The sequence below is a fragment of the Lissotriton vulgaris genome, chromosome 1_1 (assembly GCF_964263255.1).
Source record: "Lissotriton vulgaris chromosome 1_1, aLisVul1.2, whole genome shotgun sequence".
In the NCBI taxonomy this organism is placed as follows: Eukaryota; Metazoa; Chordata; class Amphibia; order Caudata; family Salamandridae; genus Lissotriton; species Lissotriton vulgaris.
Genome location: NC_141685.1, coordinates 808,592,522 through 808,611,400, shown reverse-complemented (window position 1 = coordinate 808,611,400; position 18,879 = coordinate 808,592,522). Strand labels below are relative to the sequence as shown.

Sequence of the window (18,879 nt, the reverse complement as noted above, 5' to 3'; positions counted from 1 at the left end):
AGGAAAGCTACTTGCCATGTGAGGAACTGAAGTTCACATTTATGTAGAGGTTCAAATGGGGGACCCATGAGTCTGGTAAGAACAATGGTTAAATTCCACGCCGGGTAGGGTGGTAGTCTTGGAGGAATTATTCTTTTAAGGCCCTCCATAAAGGATTTAATTGCAGGTACTCTAAACAATGAAAAGTGTTGTCTGTTTTGTAAATAAGCAGCAAGTGCGGCTAGATGTAACCGTATGGATGAATATGCTAGATTACATCTTTGTAAATGTAACAAATAACTGATGTCCTGGATTGAAGCATCCAGTGGATCAATGTTATTGTTATTGCAGTAGATGACAAATCTTTTCAATTTTGCTGCATAGCAAGCTCTATTAGTAGAGCGTCTGGCTTCTTTAATGATGTTCATACAGTCCGGCGGGAGGTTAAGATAACCGAACTCTAGTACTTCAGGAGCCAGATTGCTAGATTCAGTTGACCTGGATCGGGTGCCTTATCTCTCCATGGTTCTGTGTCAGCAATGTTGGGGAGAGGCGTAATTGATGGTGTGGAAGAACAATTGTTACTTACCTGTAAACAGGTGGTTCTCCAGTATTGGTATCTTTCATAGATTCACATGCTTGAATATTCCCCGTCGAAGTGAGAGTCCCACGGTACATAAAAATAGCAAAAATGCTAAATATATATATATGTGAGAACATAACATAAGAAAAAACTATAAGTAAATACACAACTGAACCTCTAAAACAATTCCTCCATAGGAATGCATGATAGAGAAAGAAAACACTTGTAACATATCATTTCCATTATGTTAGTCCAAACTACAGATAATCAGGCGCCAGCACCCTCTAGAACCTTCTCCTCAGAAGCTCAAGCCCTCAGATTTTCGTAGACCCAGAGTGCATGAGGAGAAGAGAGCCTCTGAGCGGAGGAGGGTGGGTCGCATGTGAATCTATGAAAGACACCAATACTGGAGAACCACATGTTTACAGGTAAGTAACAATTGTTCTTCTCCAGTATTAGGGGTGGCTTTCATAGATTCACATGCTTGAATAGAATAGAGAGCAGTAACCTTCAATGAGATTGCTAAGCACAGCATGGAAATGCACGAAGACAGTACTAATACAGTCATGGAAGCTGAAATAGCAATCTTTGAAAAAATATATATACAAAGGAGGAAGGAACAGAGGCTCACCTTATTTGAAAAGATGACGAAGTACTGCCTGTCCCACTGCGGTATCCGCCTCCTTGATGGTGTCCAAGCAGTAATGCTTGGTGAAGGTGTGCCTGCTGGACCATGTCGCTGCACGGCAGATCTGATGACACACCGGCAAACAGGGCAGTGGATGAAGACATAGCCCTCGTAGAATGAGCCCTCACCGAAGACTGCAAAGGCCTGCCAGCCTGTTGATGGCAGAAGGCAATGGCCGAAGAAATCCAACGGGCAATCGTTGGTTTGGTAACGGGATGCCCCTGACGCAGTCGTCCATAAGCAATGAACAGTTGGTCGGACCTGCGGAAGGAGGCAGTTCTGCGAATGTAAAATTTAAGGCATCGTTTGATGTCCAAGGAATGCAATCGCTGCTCAGCCGGAGACTTTGGCTCAGCGAAGAAAGTTTTCAAGAACACAGGTTCATTTAGATGAAAGTCCGTAGGCACCTTGGGTAGGAAAGATGGGTTGGTGCGAAGCACCACGCCATCAGGTTTGAATTGAAGATAAGGCGGTTTGATAGTAAAGGCGTGGCGGTCACTCACACAACAAGATGAGGTCAGAGCAAGAAGAAGAGCAACCTTCCAGGTGGGGAACTTAATGTCCGCTCTATGGATGGGATCAAATGGTGAGTTTATAAGTTGCGACAGAACAACATTGAGATGCCACGGTGGAGGAGGGCACCGAATAGGCGGGAACTTCCGGAAAAGCCCTTTGAAAAACTGGCAGGTAATTATGGACGAACAGAGGGAGGAGGAGCCATCCTGCCGGAAGCGAGAGATTGCAGCTAGGAAAACTCTCAAAGTAACATGCGAGAGTCCAGATTGAGCGACACTCAAAAAGAATGGAAGAAGCTGCTCCGGAGTAAAGTGGATTCTATGGATATTTGCTGCCATGCACCAGACACAATCTCTTCCACTTGAGTTTGTAAGTTTTGATGGTAGACGGAGCCCTAGCATGAGCGAGGATCTGTCTGCAGTCTTGCGAGATATTTAAGTTATGCGAACTCAAGGTGCTCAGGTTCCATGCCGACAATTGTAGAGTGGATGGATCCGGATGGCAAACCTGGCCCCTGTCCATCGTCACGAGGTCTGGACGAGGACGAAGAGGAATGGGCTCACATTGGGACAGCAGGAGCAACTCCGAGAACCACGCCTGTCTGGGCCATCGAGGGGCGATCAATAGAATGTGGCAGGGCTGCCTCCGCATCTTCCACTGCACCCGTGGTACCAACAGGATCGACGGAAAGGCGTGAGCGAATAGATCGCACCAGTCGATCAAAAGGGCATTCCCGCACGATTCTCTGGTGTCGCAAAGAGGTCTAGAGATGGGCGACCCCATCAATGAAACACAAGATCCAAAGTCGGCTGATGCAGCTCCCATTCGTGTGTCGACGATGTGGACCTGCTGAGGGAGTCTGCCAGAATGTTTGAAACGCCCGGCAGATGAACTGCCGTCAAGGTTATCGGATGACGTAGAGCCCAATCCCAAATCGACTGAGCCAGTCGAGACAAGCGTTGAGACTTGGTCCCGCCCTGCTTGTTCACATAGTGCATGCTGGTGGTATTGTCCGTTTGAATAAGCACTGACTCCCCTTGAATTACAGGAAGAAACGACTTGAGTCCCAGAAAGATCGCCATCAACTCTAGCCTGTTGATATGCCAAGAGCGTTGGGGTGGAGACCATTTGCCCTTGATGGAAAGAACTTGAAGATGAGCACCCCAGCCGTCCAGAGAGGCGTCCGTTGTGAGCGTGAGATCTGGCGCGTTGACGAGGAAGGATGTTCCAGTCGCCAGGTTTGTCGACTGTGCCCACCAGCACAGGCCCTTTCTCATGCGAGCTGCAATGGCCACTTGGTCGTTGAAAGATCCGGAGACCTGACGCCACTGTACGTACAGTTCCTCTTGAATGGGACGGGTCCGCAGACTGCAATGTGGGATCAGTGCAATACAAGGTGATGCCATCCCCAGAAATGATTTTAACGTCCGGACAGAAATGGACTGCCTTGATCGAATGAGAGACACTAGGCGGAGGATTTTCTGTTGTCGTTTGTGTGAAACGAACGCCTTTGAAAGCATAGTGTCCAAGATCACTCCCAAGAAAGTTCTGGTTTGCGCTGGTGCAAACTGTGACTAGTTGACATTGATGGCGAGGCCGAGGGATTGAAACACATTTTGACAAAGATGAGTGTCTTGGATCAGTTGATGACGTGATTGAGACTTGAGGAGGCAATCGTCCAAGTATGGAAAAATTTGGACGCCTCGGGGGAGTAGGTGAGCCACCACAGGAGCCAACACCTTCGTGAACACACGAGGGGCGGAGCGGAGTCCGAAAGGCAACACCTTGAACTGATAATGTATCTGTCCCACCTTGAAGCGCAGGTACTTGCGATGCTGTTGGAGAATTGGGACATGAAAGTATGCGTTTTGAAGGTCTATGGTGGTCATGAAATCACTGCTGGCCAGAAGACGCAGGATCTCCAGTAGTGTCAGCATGCGGAAAGATTGACTCTTTAGGTATCTGTTGAGAGCACTCAAATTCAGAATTGGACGCCAATCTCCCGTCTTCTTGAGTACGAGGAAGAAACAAGAGTAAAAACCCTCTCCTCTCTGAGACACTGGAACAACTTCGACTGCACCTTTCTGAACAAGAAGACAGACTTGATGGTAAAGCGCCTCGAGATGGGGAGGAGGCGGGCCAGACGGTGGGTTACGAGGAGGAATCTTGACGAACTCTAAGGTATGACCTTTCATCACAATGTCCAAAACCCAGCGGTCCGAGGTGATGGAGGACCACTGAGAATAAAACAGATTCGACCACTTTGGGGATGACAAAAGTCATTGGCGTTTGGGGGTGGATCCCCGATAGGATGACTTTCCCCTATAAGGCTTTGAGGACTGCTGCCGATTTGATTGCTGTTGATTGGAAGAGTAACGTTGGTTGCTCTGATTGTAGGAGCGATATTGAGATTGTCCTCCTCGAAAAGTGGAAGAAGTGCTACGTCCGTGTGCACCCCGAAATGGCTGTTTCCGAAATTGCAAAGTGCCCAGTGATTTATCCGTATCAGTGTCTTTCTTAATGGACTCCAAAGCTTCGTCAACGTGAGATTCAAACAGCGATTCCCCATCATAAGGCATATCAAGGATCTTGGATTGAACTTCCTGCCGGAAGGAGGTGGACTTCAACCAACCCTGGATTGAACTTCCTGCCGGAAGGAGGTGGACTTCAACCAACCCTGGTGTCGTAAGGCAGCCACACTAACAAGCTGGCGGAAACCAGTGCCCGCAATATCGACTACGCAGTCAATCACCTCTTCAGATGCTCTTTGTCCGTCCTGGATGAGTTGCAGAGCGTCTGCCTTGGAAGCGTCCGGGATGAGGTTGAGTAGGGCAGATATGTCCGACCACATCTGCCGGTCGTAGCGGCCCAAGATGGCTAAGGCATTCGCCGCCCGTACTGTAGTGGAAGCCATGGTGGAGAATTTTCGTCCAATGGAGTCTAGGCGCCAACCTTCTCTATCTGGAGGTGCGGTGATTGGAGACACTGGATTACGGGCCCGACGCTGTGCCGCTTGAGTTACAACCGAGTCCGGCTTAGGGTGAGAGACCAGGCATGCTGGTGAACCAGTTGGGGCTTTAGATTTCTTCTAAAGGCACGGTACTTGGGCAGGTAACGAATTCGGAGCCTGCATGAGCTCAACTCCCTTCTTCCATATAAAATCGATTATTGGAACCGTGTGGACTTGTTTGAAAGAAAATAGTCCTCCTCTCTCTGTGTCCTTGGCAATTTAAAGCTCTGAGCCGCTCGATCCATCAACAGATGAAAAAAGGCAATATCGAATGGAGGGGAATCCCCAGATTCTCCTGGTTGAGGGGAGGGCGTCTGCATTTGGTATTTGTCCCACTCTGCCATGCCGGTTGAGGCATCATCATTATCCGTGTCATTGTGGACCTCTCCGTCCTCCTGTTCTGGAATCGCCTCATCATCCGCATCCTGTAGATACACAGTAGTGTGAATCTTGACCGACGTTTGAACCTGGGGTGAAGGCGTCGATGGCAAAGGTGGCGGAACAGTTGGCGGAGCTGTCGCGGTTGCAGCAGTAACGGGCTAGGAGTACCTTGTGGAGTTGGTGGAAAACGCCGGTTGTAGTCGTCCAGCATATGCTGGAGATTTGAAATCAAAGACAAAGGCAAAGTAGCCATTGGAACTTGGACGAACTGTTCCTCAGCATGAGACTCCAGGTCGCCACCTTCGTCATCACTGCCGGAATCTTGATATTGAATGATGAGATCAGACTGACTGTGGGCCGCCCTGAAAGTGTCATCCACATCATTACCAGAGTCCGAGTCAGGCTCAGAGGTCGTGGCAAACATAGGTGAAGAAGGCTGCAGATCAGGAGCAGACAGCTGGTGGCATGGCAGTGGACGGCGATGGTGTGACGGATCGGTGCCAACGGATGCAGAAACTCAAGTAGATAAAGGCACAAGAGGCAACGAGGCAAAAGAAGATGGTGCCACCATCGACGGTGTCGTCGCTGTTATCGTAGACGGTGCTGAAAGGCAGTCGATGAAAAGGACTTCAATGAATCCAGCATCAATGGTAGGCTCGATGACGAAGACTTTTTGATGGATTTCGTCGACGATGTTGGTTTCTTCGTCGACGAGGTGATAGGAATCGTCGACGAGACAGTCTGAAAGGCCAAAGAAACTCTCGTCGATGTAGAGGCCGTCGACGAGCCCGTCGTCGACGGGCTAAAAGCTGACATCGTCGTCAGTGTCGTTGACTATGTACTGCAGATCTCGTCGTCGGAACGCTCGTAGACGCTCCCGTCGACGGACGACGAAGCATGTTTAGGTGTGGAAACACGCTGTGAGGCAGCAGACGACGCCTGAGAGCCAGGTCTCGTGGGCGCAGCAGTAGTAGGAGCTGGTGGGGGACACTACACAGGCTAAAGGCAGGGCCAGTTTCTTCTTTTTTTTAGAAAAGGAGAAGGCATATCCTGCATACTACCACGCTTAGAGGCTGTAGAGGAGGGTCCAGATTGAAAACTCTCAGCATCAGAAAGAGCAGAAACCTTGTCTTTAAGACGTTGGAGCCAAAGGAGGAGACAACCCTCTCTTTCCTTTAGAGTCTTGTTAGAAAAGGTTCTACAAAACTTGCAGCTGCCAACTTCATGCTCAGGGTAGAGACAAATATATTTCTTGTGGGGGTCCTCTTTAAAAAGACGCAACTTCTAACAAGAAGAGCAAGGTCGGAATAAAGACTTCTTACTTGACATGATGAAAGTTCAGGAAACAAGAAGGAGTTGAGGAAAAAACTGAGCAGAGCTCAGGGAGACTCCCTTCACACGATGTGCGGTAGAAAATCTGAGGGCTTGAGCTTCTGAGGAGAAGGTTCTAGAGGGTGCTGGCGCCGGATTGGCTGTAGTTTGCACTAACATAATGACAATGATATGTTACAAGTGTTTTCTTTCTCTATTATGTATTCCTATGGAGGAATTGTTTTAGAGGTTCAGTTATGTATTTACTTCTAGTTTTTTCTTATGTTCTCACAAATATTTATATTTTTAGCATTTTTGCTATTTTTATGTACCGTGGGACTCCCACTTCGACGACGGGGAATATTCAAAGCATGTGAATCTATGAAAGACACCCCTAATACTGGAGAACTACTGAGAGTTCTAGTAGTCTTGTGGACCACGGTTGGCGTGCCCATGTGGGAGGCACCAGGATCATCTTGAGAGACTGTTGCCTGAGCTTGCGTACTATTAGGGGAATGAGTGGGAGTGGTGGAAAAGCATACAAAAACCTGCCTGACCTGTTCATCCATATCGCATTGCCTTTGGACAACGGGTGTGGAAACCTCTGGCGAAGGTTGGGCATTTTGCATTTGCGTGTGTGGCGAACATATCGATGTCTGGTTGACCCCACATTTGGAAAAATGTTTGAAGAACTCGGGGATGAAGTTCCTATTCGTGCATCTGCTGTGTCTCTCGACTTAGCAGATCCGCAATCTTATTTTGAACTCCTGGAAGATGTTCTGCCAGAAGGTATATGTTTTGTGCTATGGCCCATCTCCAAATGTTTTGTGCGCGCTGGGACAGCTGCAAAGAATGAGTGCCTCCTTGTTTTTGAATGTAATACATGGCTGTCATGTTGTCCGTCCGGACTAGGACAGTCTTGTGCTATAGATTTACTTAGAAAGATTTTAATGCTAGAAATATTGCCAGTAGTTCTATGTGATTGATGTGGAGCACTTTTTGTTGAGTGGTCCATTTGCCTGGAATTGTGTGGTTTAGGAGATGGGCTCCCCAGCCACTGAGTGATGCGTCTGCTGTTAGCACTATCTGTGGAACCAGCTCTAGAAACGGCTGCCCTTAGTACAGGTTTATTATGTTCCACAACTGCAGAGAGCGATGTGTGCGGCTGTTAGTTGTCCTTGAGCCTGGTTCCACGGACGTGCTAGGCATTCTTGTATGGGGCGCATATGAAGTCTTGCATGAGGAACGATAAAGATGCAAGAGGCCATCATTCCTATGAGCTGCATGAATACTCTTGCTGGGAGGGAATGTTGTAGTTGAAACCTGCTTATGAGTGTTTGCATAGTGGCCAGTCTAGCTGGAATGAGCTCTGGAAGCGTCCAGTGTTGCTCCTAGATACCAATGTTTGTGGGAGGGCTGAAGATTTGACTTGGGGTCGTTTATTGTAAATCCCAAGTTGTGAAGCAGCAGGATGGTTTGATGAGTGTGATGAACACGCTGGTTGTACGATTTGGCTTTTATTAGCCAGTCGTCGAGATATGGAAAGACATGGATCTGTTTTTTTCTTAAATGTGCAGCTACTATCACAAGGCACTTTGTGAACACTCTGGGTGCAGTGGTTACCCTGAATGGAAGGACTTTGAACTGATAGTGTTGTCCGTCCACTACGAACCGTAGATACTTCCTGTGGGCAGGGTGTATGGGAATGTGGCAGTAGGCATCCTTGAGATCTAGTGTGGCAAGGAAGTCGCCTAGTTGAAGTTGTGGGAGGACCTGTTGGAGGGTGATGATATGAAAATGATCTGACTGTATATAAAGATTGAGTGGTCTGAGGTCGAATATTGGCCTTAGAGTACCGTCCTTCTTGGGGATTAGGAAATACAGCGAGTAAACCCCTGTTACTTGATGTTGTATTGGAACTAGTTCTATTACCTGCTTTTGAAGCAGTGAGAGAATCTCTTGTTTTAAGAGTGTGAGGTATTCTGTGGACATTGGACGCTGTTTGGGTGGTATAGGGGGTGGGGTTGTTGTAAGTTCTAGGCAGTAACCATCCTGGATAATTTGTCTTACCCACTTGTCTGTTGTGATGGAATTCCAGAAAGGTAGGAACTGTGAGAATCTCCCTCCGACTGGAGTGGAATGGTCTGGAGGGAGTGGGGGGGGGGGGGGGGGGGGGGGGGGGGGAGTCACTGTTTATTAGTGGGGGAGGCGCGAGTGTTGTTGTTACCTCGGCCTCTGCCCTTGTTATTATTTTCTCTCTAACATATCCTCTGCTGGGGATGTTTGCGTGGTGTTTTTGTATTAAGAGAAGGCAGTGTCTGCTCCAATGCTTTTGGATGCTCCTCTATAAAAGGAACGACGAAAGGAACCACGTGTAGTAGGAGACAGTAATGCTCCCATGGATTTTGCAGTTTGTGTCCCTTTTCATTTTTTATAGAGTGCTATCTACAGCCGGTCCAAAGAGTTGTCATGATTGAACGGCTGGTTGAGGATAGTTGTTTGTACCTCCTATTTAAAGCCTGAGATTCGTAACCAGGCATGTCTTCTGAGTAGCACACTAGCGTTAATGGACCTAGAGGCTGTATCAGCTGCATCAAGGGCACATTTGATTGATGCAATAGTGATTATTTTGCCTTCTTGAATTAGATCATTTGCCTGGTCTCTGTACTGATCAGATAGATGTTGTAATAGGTGCTCTAGTTGGTCATAGTGAACCCTATCATATCTAGCAAGTAATGCTTGTGTGTTGGCTATGCGCCAGTGATTAGCTGCTTGTGCAGCAACTCTCTTGCCGGAGGCATCTAATAACTTAGATTTGGCCTCATGGGGCTTCAAATACTTGGGCATATTTATTACACCCAACCCCAAACTGTTTTACGAGCATAAACTTCTGGGCCCCCTTAAGAGGCTACAAGAATATGTGAGACATGGGCAATCGGTGCCTCTATCCCTCCTGGGGAGAGCAGCACTATTTAAAATGCTAGCACTTCCCCGTTTCTTATAGGCACCCCAAAACTGCCCATTCCCTATAACAGACAATTATTTCACCACCATAGAAGGGGAACTTCGTACCTTATTGTGTGACTGTAAAACATCACGCATCGCTCTACAGAAGGTTACCAAGGGGTGGTAAGATGGGGGTATCGCCCTCCCAGATCTACACCTGGGCATCTCAATTACTAGCAGTCAATTACTGGATCTATGGTACCCTGACTAACCCAGCCTTCCGCCTAGAGAAATACCAAACTGGTCAAGAGGGTTACATGGGGGCTTTATACAGTAAACCTCGTAAAGGACGGTATTTGGGGCCTATGTCACACACTGTGGCAATTTGGCACAACGCTATTAAGCGCTTGAGTTGGGCAAATATCCTGACGAAAGCCACACCATTGTGGTCAACACAGAGGTTGGGTCGCTTTGCTTTCATAAGGAATTTGATAAGTGGGACATTATCGCACTTAATACCCTAGGGGACTTGGTAGTTAAGGGGAAAATCATTGCATTCAAAGCACTACAGTCCAAAGATGATCTCACTCAAGGGAGGATCTTCAGATACTTACAAGTCCGACATGGTATCCTTGCCATTGTCCCTGACCTACCATCCTTGTCAGACGCCTCCCCCCTTAGAGGATCGCTTACTTACAGAACCACTTTTGACCAAAGCCATATCCTGTACCCCCCGCAAACTCGGCAACAACCTCCCAGACGCCTTTCAGCCTCTTCGAACCCATTGGCAGGCAGACCTGGGAATTTTAGATGATGACGAGTGGCAGACTGCATTAATGTCCCCCCAGGGGAACGGCCATAAACCACTGCTTCCGTCTGATACAACTAAACATACTCCACAGGTCCTACCTTTCCGGCGTCCTTCTGGCAAAAATAGGTAACAGAAGCGAGGCATTGTGCCTCAGAGGGTGCAGCCTAGACAGTACCTTTTATCACGTCCTGTGGGACTGCTCCCACATACGACCTCTTTGGAATAGAGCAACTAAGAAAATGACAGACACACTAGGTAAACACATTCAACTATCACCAAATCTGGGACTTTTAAATGTATGGGAACCCACGGACTTGTCAGAAATAGAGCAGCAATGGGTAGCTCTGGGATACCTATTTGTGAAACAAACAAGATATAGCAATGCTCTGGGGCTCCACTAGATTGCCGATGACAATTGGTTGGGTGGCAGAAATGGACAAATGTATGATTGCTGAGAAAACAGTCTACAAACAAAGAGGTTGCCCTAAAGAGTGGGATAAAAAATGGGGAGGCTGGAATGGCTGTAGAGGAGAAATTTGTACATCATCCACAGATGATCAAGCGATGAGTAAAACCAGTCTTGGATACCCCCTCAATCCTTAATAACTGTAAGAATGCACTTTCATACGATGAGTTACCGGAATGTTATACCCCTCTGGAATACTGCAACTATGACTGTTTTTTTTTTCAATAAAAAGTTTTTATAAAAAAAATAAACTTGGATTCTTTATCCGGAGGTGGTGCATCACCAGAGGTTTGAGAGTTTCCTTGCATTACTTACGATTAGTGAGTCTAAGGGCAGCTGTCCTTTGATGTAGGTGGGATCAGTAGGGGCGGGCTTATTTATTTGATAAATTCTGGGATTAAGAATTCTAGCTCTGACTGGGTCTTTGAATATGTTGGGAGCATCTTTAATGATCCCGTTTATCACTGGTAGAATTTGAACAGTTTTTTGTGACTGTTTGAAGGTGTCTAGAAGAAAGTCTTCGTCTGCTGGGTCTGAATGCATGGGAACACCATGGTAGAGAGTAGCTCTATTTAACAGTTGACCAACGCCAATATTCGAATCTGGGGAGATGGTTTTGTTAGATATGGCTGGGTATCAGGTTGGTATGTGGGATCTATTGGGTGAATATAGTCTTCAATCGCCCTGTGGTGTATCTGTATCAGGGTCAGTGAAAGGGTCATTGTTGCCTTCCCATCCCCTAAATTATAATCATCATCATCATCGTGTGGTGGTGATGAATGAGGTGGGAGTTTTGGAGGCTGTGGAGGAGAGACAGGTTTAGGAGGAAGAAGAGGCTCAGGGGGAGGAACTGGAGAAAAGGATTTTAAAGGTGAAGTGGCACAGTCCTTTTTCTTTACAGGCACTGCAGGAGTGTCTGGTGTGTCCAGCTTCCTTTTGTTGTGTGAAACCGCATTCACATGTCCTGTTTTTGGGTTAATTTTGAGTTTTTTCAGCTTTGGATTGACAGGATCTGGTCAAAAAAGTTTTTCCTCTTCGGTAACCAATTTCAGCGCAGACTTTGCGGGGTTTAAATTTGTGCTCCGAAGCCTTAGGAGATGGTTCCGGGGCCTTCGGCTTGGCTATGGATTCAGAAATCTTTTTTGGTTTGGGTTTCGGAACTGATGGTTGTTTCGGCTTCTAGGTAGTCGGTGCCGATATCTTTTTGGGAGTAGGTTGATCTCCAGTTTTCAGTGCCGAAGGTGCTTGCGGGACAATAATGTGCGGTATGCTTGGTCCCGAGCTACTGGAAGGCTTGTCCTTTTTCTTCGGAGCCGTGTCCGGGGGTGGAGCTTCTGAAGCATGTTTTCGGTCGTGACTGGGGCCAGCAGGTGAAGTCTATACCAGTGCCTTCTTTTTTTCAGGTGGAGTAGTGGCAGTTTTAATCACTCGTTGACCAGGGGTGATGCGGTCATCTGAGGCTGGATCGTCTGCTTCGGACACGATTTCCAGGTCCTCATAATCCTCCTCTAGGTCATCGGGGCCTTCATCGAAGATGTCCACTGGTGCTGGAGCTGCTCACTGTGCCATGAGGAGTCTTCGGGCCCGGCAATCACGGATGGTCTTCTTGGATCAAAGCGAGGCGCAGGCCTGGCAATTGTTCTCGTCGTGCTCGGGCGAGAGACACAGGTTACAGACCTTGTGATGGTCACTGTGTGGGAATTTGGCTCCACACTGGGGGCATTTTTTGAATGGAGTCCTTTCCATGAGCTATAGGCCCGAATGGAGTAGACAGGGACAGCAGCTAGAGTCGACAATTAGAATAGAGTATGTGAGATGGCGTGGAAGATTACGCGATCGACAACAATACAATCGAATTATAGATAGTTTGCGCATGAGAAAAGGTTTAGAATATGGTATCGAACCCGATGGCGGAAAAAAACAATCTGGAGATGGAGTCGATGCCCATGTGCATTATCATCCAAGGGAGGAGTCACCTATCTCGTGACTACAAAAGACTCTTCCAAGACAACAACAAAGTGCAAGCATATGAGCCCAGCACCAGATGGCGATCTATGCATGTGTACAATCTGCAGCTCATATGCCTCGAACACAAGTTTTTGCCAGAGCACAGCCTGTGTACTCATTAAAAAATAGGGAGTACACACTAAGTTTTAATCTGTTTTGGACATTTATGACACATGGTCCTGTTATCCAGCTATATTTTGACGCACCCGATATGCCCATGGTTTTGGAAGGCCCTGTCTGGCCCGCCATGGCCTGCATCTGACCAGGTGTTTGATACAAAGTCTTGGAAGTGCGTGAGATGGCACCAAAGCGAGACACTGTGGGTCTGTCTCCGAAAGGGATGAGGTCATCGTCACTAGCTTCCGCCACCCTTCGCTGCAGTTCGAGGCGTTGGTCTCGTAGGCCCTTGGCTTCAGCATTCTAGAAAGACAGAAGAATCAGTTATAAATGAAAACAAGCATTAAAACATATTACATCATCATAAGAAGCACATACACAAAAGAACAAGTTACTTACCTTCGGTAACGCTTTTTCTGGTAGATACAGTATATGCCTGTGGATTCCTCACCTTGTGAATATCCCCCTTGCATCAGCAACATTCGGAAATTCTTTTTGTAGCTTCGCGCCGACGTGGACTTGGACGTCATAGAGACACGGCATCGCTCGCGACTCCGATGACGTCACCGACGCCGACAATAGGCCCACGCCGGCGTGATGACATCAGTTCCGCCCTTTTTTCCGTGCCTTCGAGGCACACGGACGGACCAATGACAGTAGATATATACACAGTATACAATAGTTAAGGTAACACACACAGTGTGAAGCAAATGCAGAAAACATTTGAAATAACACATTTTCTTGACCATGAAGTAAAAACATTACAGTAATTCTGGTATAGAAGAGTGGACAATGGGGAGGCGGGCGGGTCAGTGAGGAATCTACAGGCAGATACTGTATCTACCAGAAAAAGCGTTACCGAAGGTAAGTAACTTGTTCTTCTGATAGATACATCTGCCAGTGGATTCCTCACCTTGTGAATAGAGTCCCACAGCAGTCCCCACTCCCGGAGGAGGGTGTCCACTCTTCTAAACCAGGAAGTCCTGGAGAACTGAGCGCGCAAAGTGACCGTCCCTCCTCACTTCGGTATATAAGCAGTAATGCTTCGCGAAAGTGTGGAGGGAGGTCCAAGTATCTGCAAATATCAAGGTCTGCAAATATCCTCTACAGGCACACCTCTAGCCAATGCTGAGGTTGACGACTTAGCCCTTATAGAATGAGCCCGTATACCCTCTGGTGGTTCCTTACCGGCCAAAGATTAGCAGATCATAATGCAGAGGACGATCCATCTTGATAATGTTCTTTTATGGACCGCTCTTCCTTTTTTACATCCAGCAAAACCAATGATGAGCTGGTCATCCATACGACAGTCTTTCGTTCTGCATGGTGGATGACGGGGAGGTAGAAGGCAATTTCCTGGCCGCCGTCACTGTAGGAGAGTGGGGTCTGCAATCCTATGATCACCCGGACTTTTTGCTTTTGTTTCACTGGTTTACGACTTTCTCGGGCTGTGGGCCTGCCAATCAGACCCACAGCCTAGCTGTTCTCTCGCAAAATTGATGTGTACCCTAGGTGCACTACCCAATTGGAACTGGGCCACCTTGTCAGACCCTGTAACTCAGGGCATCGGTGTACCCAGGGCCTACCAGGGGCTGAAGCATGTATTATGCCACCCCTGGATGGCCATCTAAATCTGACACAACTGGCTGCACGACAGCTGGGGCAACGTGGCGTACTCGCCCGTTGCTATAGGTATAGTATTCCTATATCTAACCCTAAAATGGACACCCGAGTTCCTATCAGTCACTCCTATGGCAGGCCTTGACAATCCTGAAGGCAGAGTGCGTGGAATCGTGTGAATTGGGCTCTGGCACGAGCCGAGCCCGGTTGCAGCTTGCGGAACCAAGACCCAATGGCTGTTCCACGATAACGCGTACCACATTGGTAACTTCGGTATCGCGTTATCAAGACATGTCGAGTAAGGTGTCATACGAATCGGGATGCGGCCCCCTCACCAATGCTGGCGACGAGGTTAGCATTCCGCCCTTCTAGAGGGACACGACATGTACGTAACTGTGAACCCCGGTTAAAGTTAACTGAAGCCTCTGCTCCACAAAATGGATGCTGCCACCACAGACACAAGTCTGACCTCCTGCTGCTGGGAGTCCTTCCAGCGAGGAGAGCTTGGACAAAGGGTTTCCTGTCCGGGGCGGGGTTCGCACCATCCCAGACAGGGTTTTGTGCATCCTGGGTAGGCAGTGCTTTACAAGAAGGTGATTGCGGAGTGGCACCCCGGTGCTCACTACGCATCTGCCGGTTAGAACCAGTTCCAGGGGCGCGCAGCCCCTGACCTGGGGAAAGTCCGGCAGGGGAGAGGGGTGTAACTACCCCCCTTCCTGGTCCCACCCCTAGGGCAGGACCTAGTCATGTACCCACCCCTTTCTTTAGGATAAAGGCCGGAGCGGGGACCCTTCCAAATTAGATCATCTTTGAATCAAGAATACTTTCTACGAAAGGACTTCGAGACTCTTCTTAAGATTTCTCCCTTGTGACTAAGGAGTTGTCACCCTGCGTCCGCAGGCACCATCTAAGAACTCTGCGGTTTGCTGCAAGTCCTTCCTCAGGAATCCGACTGCCCAGCTCGACGAGAACCGGCTTCCCTGGCACCTCTAACCTCTACCCACATCGTCAGCTCAGCTGAGATCTGTGGGTGCGACGAGACCTCGAGGGACCGGCCATCATCAAAACCTGCACGCTTTCTTAAAACAGCATCACCGCCGAGGGATCCTCTGGTGAGTGCTCTGGGGTCCGAGAAGCCCCGACCCTGAGCAGCTCCAGCACCGAAGCTCAGCCTCCCTGCATCTCACGATCTGCGTGGGGCCCTTCTGCTTTCCGCTGCTCAGCACGTTGTCTGGTCACTGGCCGCTGGCTTGCGACCTTCTTGACGACACCCGACAACCAACGCTGCTGGTCTGGTTGCTCCAGACTGGCCTTTGCTCCCTTCTGCGAGAGGAGCACCCCGGACCCTCCTGGTCCACTCAAGACGCCATTTTTAGGCCCACCACATGGCCCTGAAATTTGCCAAGGCTTGTTGCCCAATCCTGGGCCCAGCAACGCCGACAGTATCAACCTTCGTGGGACAGCTCGCACCTCCATCCTGGTCGCCGACAACGCCTCCGGGTCCGCGAGACTGCAGAGCCTAGCGTCGCCCACTCACCTAGTCGAGGTGACGATCATCCGGTGCCCTCCTGGTACCCTCTGACTACTGGCTAGTAGTACGAACTTGGTCCCCTCTGCTTTCAGGTATCAACGATCTCTGATCCAGGCTTGGATCTCTACGAACTATCTCCACTGGTCGCCGGCCAGCAACTCCTTCCTTCCGGCTCCTGGCTCGTCAGCGAAGACCCCCGACACCTGTAAGACTTGTGCAGCCGCAGCTCTTGTGGCTAGGTAACTTCGGCATTTCGGTGCCCGCATAGCCTCCTTACTTAAGGGTCCTGAGTCCCTCGCTTCCGACTTGCCTTATCGGGTCCGCCCGAGACCACTAAACTTTCCGTGCCCTCTGGCACTTGTATTGATTGTGCACTTGAAGTATTTTCCTAAGAGTTTTGTTCTGTGCTTAGTACCCTGTCCTCATAAAGAGTACAGGGCTGTTGTGATTCTAATAAATATACTGTTTATTTTCATAACACTTGTGTGGTGTCCTTTCACATGGTGTTCAAGGGGTATGTGATGGTATAACAGCTGGCTTAACACGCCCTCTAGAGTTTAGCCCGAAGACTGCTCGTATCCACGCTACTAGGATAGCTGGTCTAAGGTTGACTTACAACCAATCACCATAAGGGTCGTTTGGACCGATGCATAGTGGTCGCTAGAATAGTGAACACTGCATATCGGGCCAACTTCTCACAGTCACTATCACTGAATCCAGTACCGGATCCATTCTCAGAAAGGCAGGGTCAGAATCCGGGGCCCTGTACTTCTTTAGAAGCCGGGACGGAGCGGCCTTCACCACCGCTGGCGTGAGGAACAGCTCCTCCTCAGGTTCCTTCAATCCAGGTACCAGAGGCAGAAGAGGACGAGACAAGTGCTTCTTGTGAAGCGTCTTGAATATCACGGACGTCGTAGGTGTTGGAGCCGTCACCGTGCTACCCAACTTCGCAGCTCCCCTCAGGAGTACTTCCTGGAATGTGGCAATGTCGTCCACTGGAGAAATCCTGGTCTCAGGGGAGTCCGATAAGGTCGGCGAGTAGGAATGGGTCCTGGAAGAGTCCGTGCGGGACCTAGACCCCCGCCTCCTATGGCGACACCTTGATCTAGTGGACGATCTATGACGACTCCTTGATCTTCCTCTCTGTCCGGAGCGTGAACGGGACTTCCTCGGCCGAGGACGATCAACCGGGTCCACCGGAACGGGTTACTTGGGTTTGGACGGAGCCTTCGGTCTAGGTGTACCCTTGGGAGGCGACGGATACTTAGGTAATGAAGTCGACCTCGGTGGAACCGGAGGTGGCTTCTCAGGCAACCCTGACCCAGGTTGCGGTGGAGACAACGGAGGCGGAGTAGGCGTCCTCGGAGGGGGACCCCTCGGTAACGGAGGAGGGGGAGTCACCTTCCCCGACGGGGTATACACCTCGGAATACACAGAGTGAGGCGAACCCCCTTCTCTTCCAGCCTGGGGCGCAGGCGAACCTCCCACGGCGTCAGGTCTCCTTACCCCTCTTTTCGGCGTCGAAGAGCGGTGCCCAGACGGCGAGCGTCGGCCCCTGGACGTCGAGCGTCTCTTCCTCGGCGTCAAATGCCTTCGCCTCGACGGCGCCCTTCTGCGCCTAGACGGCGACCCTCTGCGCCTCGACGGCGACCCTCTGCGCCTCGACGGCGACCCTCTGCGCCTAGACGGCGACTCTCTGCGCCTAGACGGCGACCCTCTGCGCCTCGACGGCGACCCCCTGTGCCTCGACGGCGACCTCCTGTGCCTCGACGGCGACCTCCTGTGCCTCGACGGCGACCTCCTGTGCCTCGACGGCGACCTCCTGTGCCTCGACGGCGACCTCCTGTGCCTCGACGGCGACCTTGACGGCAAGGACCTCATCGACGACGTCCGCCTCCTCTTCGCCGACGGCGAACGGCGGTATTGCCACGACGGCGAGCGCCGACGCCTGGCTCGTCGACGTCGATCGCTCGACGAGGACAACGATGAAACATTCACCGGGGACTTTGAAGGTCTTGTGATATCCCTTGACGTCGAGCGTCGACGTCGTTTTGTCTCCGACGATGGGGAACAGACCGCAGTCATTCCTCTCGACGCCGTAGTGGGCGCAATGGACCCAGGCATAGAATGGTGACGTTTGCTGGTTTTCCTGCCCCTGGGGAGCCCCCCAGAGGCCTCAGCATGGGCAGAAGAAGCCCCTTCAGACCCACCTTGTGCCTTCAGTCTTCTTTCCTCGAGACCCGGAAGTCTGATCTTCTTCCTTTCCCTCAGGGTCCTTCCAGAGAAGCCTTGGCAGATAACACACTCCTCTGTAACATGGGAAGCTGGAAGGCAGAGGATACACACCTCATGGTGGTCCGACCTGGCCTTTTTCCTGGAGCACTCCGGGCATTTGTCGAATAATGCAGGCATATTCGACAAAAAACAGAGTGAGAAAACCAAGAAGAAAGGCCCCACAGTACAATAAAGTACTAATTCTGTGAAAAATAGTGAAAAAACACCAAATAAGTCCCAAAAAGGGAGAGCTCAATTCTCCAGGGTCCTGCTAGCAGGAGCCGGAAAAAAGAACTGAAAGTAAGAGGGACCTGCAGGGCATTCTGGGATACTGTGAAGTTCTGGAAAGTTCCCTTAAAGGCACAGTATCCTGTTCTGAGCCACATAATGGCAGCCTACGGGGCTTGTCTGTCCATGTCTTCCTCTCTATCATTCCAGAGGGATTTTTGCCGAAGGCAAGGCAAATCTGGACAGGCTTTGCTGTTTGTGGATTTTTGGTGGAATTTCTAGTTGAAGTACTGGACAGTGTAGCCTGTTTATAGGGTGCATTATATGTCTTTAAATTCTCTCTTAAGTGTCTGTGCAGTTCTGCATTTTTTCGACACTTTAAGAGATTATTTTTGATTGCTCCGGGGTCCA

The 18,879-nt window shown here is 49.5% G+C and overlaps 1 protein-coding gene across 9 annotated transcripts in view; it reads right to left on the bottom strand.

Moving 5' to 3' along the window:
• Window positions 1-18,879, bottom strand: part of RC3H1 (ring finger and CCCH-type domains 1) — an 828,931-nt gene that overhangs the window by 155,440 nt on the left and 654,612 nt on the right. For all 9 annotated transcript variants that reach the window (XM_086956761.1, XM_086956804.1, XM_086956790.1 and 6 more), the window contains one exon: window positions 12,905-13,118. In XM_086956761.1, coding sequence (XP_086812887.1) covers window positions 12,905-13,118 — 214 coding nt within the window. The remainder of the gene's footprint in view (window positions 1-12,904; window positions 13,119-18,879) is intronic.